Source organism: Antechinus flavipes, chromosome 4 (assembly GCF_016432865.1).
Source record: "Antechinus flavipes isolate AdamAnt ecotype Samford, QLD, Australia chromosome 4, AdamAnt_v2, whole genome shotgun sequence".
In the NCBI taxonomy this organism is placed as follows: Eukaryota; Metazoa; Chordata; class Mammalia; order Dasyuromorphia; family Dasyuridae; genus Antechinus; species Antechinus flavipes.
The window spans coordinates 72,399,553-72,406,968 of NC_067401.1; the positions used below are offsets into that span (position 1 = coordinate 72,399,553).

Here is a 7,416-nt window from a genome sequence, read left to right on the forward strand (position 1 = left end):
CATGGCTGAACAGCCTAGAGGTCTTTAAGCTATCCTTCATTATAGGACTGCCATCCTGGTTGCTTTCTCTAGCAAAACTATTTTACAAATATTCCTTTTAAAAGGCAGGGCTTAAAATTATACATATCTGATTGACTCTTCTCCCTCTCTGGTTTCACACCCACATTTTTGTTTTGAACACTAATTGCAACTTGTGATTTTATTATGTCATTAGCAATCATGATTCACATCCTAATTCTCTACATATGAAAAGTTAGAACACTAGAATAGATTTTATAGAAGTAATCATGATCTCATTAGTTAAACATGTCCATCTTTTTAACTCAACAGAATATTTTTGAATACTAATTTTGTCCAACTTAAAAGCAAGCCCTAGCAGATTTATCATATGCACATTTGATGAGTATATCTAATTTACCTTCTCTGAAAGGCCAGTAGAGTCATTCCCTCTTATCTACAAACATTGTGCTTTTTATGCTGACAGGAATCTTGGTCTTCACTGATTCTTGACCCATGTTTTCACTCCTTTGCACATTGTTGTAAATTTTAACATCACATATTTTTCTACTTCCCATTCTATAAATAAAAATGCTAGCTTTTATTTATATGACCCGTTAAGGTTTGTAAAGCACTTTTCAGCATTGAGCCCACATGATTTTCACCCTCACTGCAGGGACTAGTTGCTGTTATTCTTGTTTTACCCATGGGGGATGTAGGCAGAAATAAAGTGTCTGAGCCTATGTCTAACCTTCAGATTCCTGTTGCAGGTACAATGATCTAACCACTGTGCTACTTAGCTGCCTTATTGCCTCTGTTTCAGTTCAAATCCTCATTCCCTTGACCAGGATCCTCCCAACTGCCTTTCCTTTTTTGCCACAGTCTTCCCCGTCTTCTCTGTAGTTTATTCAGTGCTTTCAGATTAACGATTCTTCCCCTGTCCCTGCGTAGCTGACTGTCTTTTGTTGCCTGTGCCACCCTGAACAGGCCCCACTAAGTCTGCTTCTTTCACCTGAAATGGTGCTGTCTTCCCATTGTCTGCCTCTGCCTGTCAAAAGCCTACTCGAAAGTATAATTCATAGCCTCTCCTTTGTGGAATTTCTTTTTTCTTTGAATTCTTTGGACTGACACAATTTCTAAAAGTTGTCTTTAATGCTAGTAACTTGATTTGATAATTTTCTATCTTACACATCTTAGAAGATGCTGCCTAGTAGCTCTGTTTATATTCCTTTAGATTAGAAGTTCCTATCTTAATGTCTTGTCCCTTGTGAATAGCACACAGTAGGTGTTGTAAGTCAGGTTAGCATGCAAATATTTAGCATCTACTGTGTGCCAGGCACTGCGCTTAAGTGGTGATTGTACCAAGGAAAGACAAAAGACAATTCCTGCTCTCAAGGATTTCAGTCAAAGATACAATATGCAAAAAAAAACTACATATCATCAAAAAATAAATTTTGTAGTCATATAAATGTGTGCTTTAGTTCCAAAAATTTAACTTGATTGTCTTTCAATATAGATCAATATAGGGAAACCCAGAAAAGTCATGCTGCAGACAGTGGGATTTTAGCTAGGATTTCAGCCAAAATTTATTGGTAGAGGGAAGTGTCTTGTGGGAGTAGCATCAGGGAAGCCCGAGTGTGTGTGGAGGAAGTGGCAGGTCTTGGGTGAGGTGGGAGGAGTGGGCCGGCTCATGAAGGACTTGGAATGCCACAGATATTCCCTCCTGGAGTTGACAGTTTGACAGTTGAGTGGAGAATGGACTAGAGGCGGGGGAACTCAAGGCAGATTGAGGATCTGAACCCCAGCTTTGGCAGTGTCCAAGAATGAACAGGGCATACATGAGATAAACGGACTAGATGGAACAGGGAGAAAGTGTAGCATCAATGCTGGCTCTGAGGTTTGAAAACTGGGTGATGATTCCATCTCTTTTTTTGTCTCAATAGTATTTTATTTTTCCAAACACATGTAAAGATAATTATCAACATTTATTTCTAAGATTTTGCATTCCAGGTTTTTTTCTCCCCCGCAAGTAATTTGATATAGGTTATACATGAATAATCCTTCTAAGCACATTTCTATTATTTGTCATGTTGTGCAAGAAAAATCGGGCCAAAAGGGGAAAAACCGCAAAAAAGCAAACAAAAAGGTGAAAACACAATGGTCAGTCTCCATAGTTCTCTGGATGCAGATGACATTTTCCTTCCCAAGTCTATTGGAATTGTCTTAGATCACTGCATTACTGAGAGGAGAAAACTACTGATTATCACTACCCTTGCTGTCACTGTGTACGGTGTTCTCCTGGTTTTACTTAATTCACTCAACATGTAATTCTTTCTAGTCAGTCAAGAATTCTTAGACAAGTTTCTTTTCTAGATGTTTTTAGACAGACCATTATATGTATCATCAGGCTGTTTTTTTTTTTTTTTTTTTTTTTACACTAAACTGTTTACTTCCAAAAATTTAACTTGTCTTTCCTTTTTCAGTTGGAGAACATTGGCAATTTTATCAAAGCCATTCAGGCTTATGGTATGAAGCCACATGACATCTTTGAAGCAAATGATCTTTTTGAGAATGGAAATATGACCCAAGTTCAGACTACACTGGTAGCTTTAGCAGGTCTGGTATGTATATATCTATTAACTAGTATAAAACTAACAGTTGGGGATAGATTGCTATACTGAAGGTTTGGAGAAAATAACTTTCAGCAAAAAAATGAACAGCTCTAAAGGAATCTTGTTTTCTTTCTCTCCTTCCTTCCTTTCTTCCTTCCTTCCTTTCTTCCTTCCTTCCTTCCTCTCTCTTTTCTTTCTATATCTTCTCTTTCTCTCTCTTTCTCTTTCTTTTAATTGGGGTTAAGTGACTTGCCCAGGGTCACACAGCTAGTTAGGTGTTACATGTCTGAGGTCAGATTTGAACTCTGGTCCTCCTGATTCCAGAACTGGGGATCTGCACAATCTAGCTGCTCCCACACAGAGGATTCTTGTAATATTAGTATGATTTGTTCAGAGAATTTGTCCCATAGTTCAAAGATCTGGTAAAATACTCTGATGTTGGCTTTTTAAAAGAACTGTATAAGTAAGTTAAATGTTTTGGTACTTAATTCTTTCTTCTTAGTGTAGTATCATTTTTCCCCTTCCATTGTTAAGATTCTGTTGGTATAAAGTCATGTAGGTGAAATAAATCTGTTTGTTTATCTACATCTAGGCTAAAACAAAAGGGTTCCATACAACAATTGACATTGGCGTCAAATATGCAGAAAAGCAAGCAAGACGCTTTGATGAAGGAAAACTGAAAGCTGGACAAAGTGTAATTGGCCTGCAGGTAAGGAGCATATGGCATTTTATGTATTTTTCCTAACGTAGTTTATGTGTGCTTCCTAAAGCACATTTTCCTTCTATCTAAAATAGCCATATTTTAGTTTTTGTATATTCTTTAATATGTTATAAGGAGGCAATATGTTTTCTGTCATTCTGCTGAGCTTTATTTCTATAAGGTGGAGGTTGGGGGTGGTGAGGAGGTGGAAGGGAGGATGAAGACGATCATAAAAAAGCTCCTTATGAATTGTTGGATGGTATAAACTTAGAGAGGTCTTCTGAATTATTGCCCAGCAAGGTCTGACATGTTGAAGGTAATATTTACCTGGAAAATCAAACTTAAGGTGTTAGAAAGATAACTGCTTATGGTGTGACTGACTTAACAATCCCTCCTCAAAAAAAAAAAATGCTAGGCAAATGGAACCAAGTTTAAACAATCTGGGGAAAATTCCATTTGGCAAATAATTTTTGTAGTCATAAATATGCTAAGAAACTTGAGGGTTGCCCATCATGTAGACCTCAGATGCTTAAAAGCATTAGCTCAGTTCTTTAAGCAGATCGTATGCCCTATGCTTCAGATGGTATACTACTTTATGGAAATGGTTGTCATTTTCTGACATCACCATACTAAAACGAATGTTTGTAAAATTATGAAGGACATTCCTTTGTGATTTTATTGTCTTGTACCAAAGGCATTTTTTAAAGGAGATTTCTGTTTGTACTTGTTGAAGATTGTGTTGGTCAAACTGGTCTGATAATCCAGGCTGCATATCTTACTTCACAGTCATTTTTCTATATATAGGATCAGACTGAAAGCATCAGTGGGCTTGAGGATGAGAATGAGGGCCTGGAGACCCCTGAAATGGGTGCAGTAATTTAATGACTCCGCAATTTTAAAATATTCCTGAGAAGGTAGACCAATTATTAAAAATGTGTAGTTCCTCACAGCAATACATTCCTACAAAAGTCTTAGATATATTTTGGACTAAAACTACACTTTTGTTATCAGCAACCTTACTACTCTCACTCAGACCTAAATTTTCTTTATTGTTGTGACTTCTGAAGTCATTGAAACATCTTCACCTCAAAAAAAAAAAAATGTTGCTTCAGAGCTGGCAATATGTTGATATATCTTAAAACTATCCTGCAGATACACTTGCCAGTTATTGCTATGACACAAATACTGACATTCCCAGTAAAGAATTGAATGCTTGCTAAGAGATTTGACTTTTCCAGCCTTCTTCTTCCTTCTTTCTTGCTTTCTCTTCTCTGCTCCTGTGGCCCAAACACTGCCCACATAGCAGCCTTTTAAAACTGAGGCAAATAAAAACACAAAACAGGAGAACCCACCCAAAAGATAAGGTGTGCTTCAGTGTTAATGTAAAGAGCCTCTGTCTCCTTAAAAACGGAGGTGAGGTGGTGTTCTACTTGTGTACAAAAGGTCTTATAGGTGATCTGGCTTGAGAGAGCTCTGGACAGAAAAGTAATTTGAGTTTTTGTTTGTTTGTTTTGACTTGACTTGACTTACCCATTATAAACTTGAAGTTATTTTCATTCTTTTTGAGATTTGAGAAATGAAACAAGGAGAGAGCCTCAACACTTTACTTCAAAGTGCTGAATGTCATTAAAATAAAATTCAGGTTAATTTTTGTTTTGTAGAATTCAGTGATCCTTGAAATAATTAAAGAAACCTTAGTTATAAAACCAGGCTTAGTGTTATTTGCCAAAACAATATGGGCTTAGAGATTTTAATCTATTAACACAGGGATAGCCTTTCTTTGAGAATGGATTTAGAATCACATTTCACTAATAGTAATATAATTCTTAAAAGCTTATCTTCTAAATGATTTTTGGCTTTTTTTTTTAATTGTAACTATGAATTTTTTTTTTTCTTAAAAGATGGGAACCAACAAATGTGCCAGCCAAGCAGGAATGACTGCCTATGGCACTAGGAGACATCTTTATGATCCCAAAATGCAAACTGACAAGCCCTTTGACCAGACAACAATTAGTCTGCAGATGGGTACTAACAAAGGAGCCAGTCAGGTAAGTGGTATTTTTTTTAAATAGTCAAAGTTAAATAGTCCGATATGCTTGTAATTTTTATGATTGAACAAGATGGAAATATTTTCATTATAGAAAACTTAAAGTTCAAAATGAAATGCAATTCCCTTTTGAAAACAAGAAGTTTGTGGTAGGGAAAAAAAGGATAAGCTTCTGAAAAATCCTATGCTTAAAATTCCTCAGTAGGATTATTGCAGTTTTATAAAATACATTCTAGGGCATATAGCACAGTGTTATGTGCTCTTTACATCAACAAATATTCACGAAGTCCTTATTGCATACTGGATCTTGGTATGTCTAGTAACTAAACAGGGTTCATGCTAACTTTTATTCCAGTAAGAATATTTTAATTTGAGCACTTAGTATCCCGGCAAGAATATTTTGCTATAAGAATCCTAGACTTGTTCACAGAGGTTTATTTATTTCAGATACTAGTCTGATTTTTTGCCTCCTATTGAATATTTTTATACCAGGCTGGAATGTTAGCACCAGGTACCAGAAGAGATATCTATGACCAGAAGCTAACATTACAACCGGTGGACAACTCGACAATTTCACTACAGATGGGTACCAACAAAGTTGCTTCCCAGAAAGGAATGAGTGTCTATGGGCTCGGGCGACAAGTATATGATCCCAAATACTGTGCTGCACCAACAGAACCTGTAATACATAATGGAAGCCAAGGAACGGGAACAAATGGGTCTGAAATCAGTGATAATGATTATCAGGCAGAATATCCAGATGAATATCACGTGGAGTACCAAGATGACTATCCAAGAGATTACGAATATAGTGACCAGGGCATTGATTATTAGATTTGCACAAAAAAAGCTCAGTATTAGTCCATTGTTTTATTCAGTGAAAACCAAGCTAGCCTTGTGTAATTTTTATCTCGTCTTCCTAAAACACTATTATGCTTATTATACTTAAAAGAAATATTGCCTTACATACATTCCTTTTTCCTTTTTCTGCCTCTTCCCTAAATAGATGCCTTTTAGTGCTGTAACAGTTATATTCTACAGCATAACCAATAATTTGCATATGAAGTAAAAAGGAATACTGTGAAAGGGGAGCACTCTTGTACAGCCAGTTCTTTTATTAAAGATCTATGCATTTTTACAATCTACTTTAAACTGGTATTTTATGGACCACATGAAACTTGTCTCTCTCTCTCTCTCTCTCTCTTTTTCTCTCTCTTTTTTTTTACAGTTTAGTATCTGGTTTCTACATGGAAGACTGAAACTTTCATGCTTATTGTTAAATGTGTTTTTTGCCAACTAAATCTGAGATGCAGCATTTTAGAGATTTAAATATCATTGTTTCTACAGTATTGTTTGCTAATTTTTAAATAAAGTCATGATCAATGTGCATTTGTGATTAAACGTGTATTCATTCTAATGCCTAAGCTGACCAGACACTTAAAAAGTAGTGTTACTAAAGGAGCTTGTACAGTATGAGCCTGCAGAAATTTTAGGATTGGACAGTGCATTTACTCTTCCTGTTTGTGCCAATGTATTAATGTAGAGTTGTTGCTTTTGTTTTCTTCAGCTGTATTTATTGCTGCATTTCTCAGCATAAACTGATCTCATTGTATTTTTTATAAATAAATATTTTTTTTGAACACTATATGAACCATAGGCTGGTCATTTTCTAGGTACTTTCTAGAAAAGATAAAATAATATGATCATTCTCATCCAGCCCACAGTAATTGTTATCTCCTTTTCAAGGTTAGTGGGAAGTTGTAATATAGGAAAATGATATTTATATTCTTAATCTATATAGTATGTTTTATGAGAATACATATTCAAGGTTAGAAAGCGTTGACTTGATTAAAAACCTTGGTAGTTTTTAATAGACTTTTCATTCACATATAGCAGAGAAACCTAATTTTGACCACTGAAGTGATAAAAGTTTGTGACATTTGCAAAACCATTAAAATTTTTCACTTATTTCAACAATAAGAAACCTCAATAATTTACTCACCCTGATTATAGTAATTAGGAATTAGAGTACAGGAACCTAGAGGGTAAAATTGTTTTGG

The 7,416-nt window shown here is 35.6% G+C and overlaps 1 protein-coding gene across 1 annotated transcript in view; it reads left to right on the plus strand.

Annotated features, from left to right (window-relative positions):
- Positions 1 to 7,001, plus strand: part of CNN3 (calponin 3) — a 31,026-nt gene extending 24,025 nt beyond the window's left edge. The window contains exons 4-7 of the mRNA XM_051993301.1: positions 2,481 to 2,618; positions 3,202 to 3,318; positions 5,211 to 5,357; positions 5,849 to 7,001. Coding sequence (XP_051849261.1) covers positions 2,481 to 2,618; positions 3,202 to 3,318; positions 5,211 to 5,357; positions 5,849 to 6,190 — 744 coding nt within the window. The 3' untranslated portion in view covers positions 6,191 to 7,001. The remainder of the gene's footprint in view (positions 1 to 2,480; positions 2,619 to 3,201; positions 3,319 to 5,210; positions 5,358 to 5,848) is intronic.
- The last annotated feature ends 415 nt before the right edge of the window (positions 7,002 to 7,416 follow it).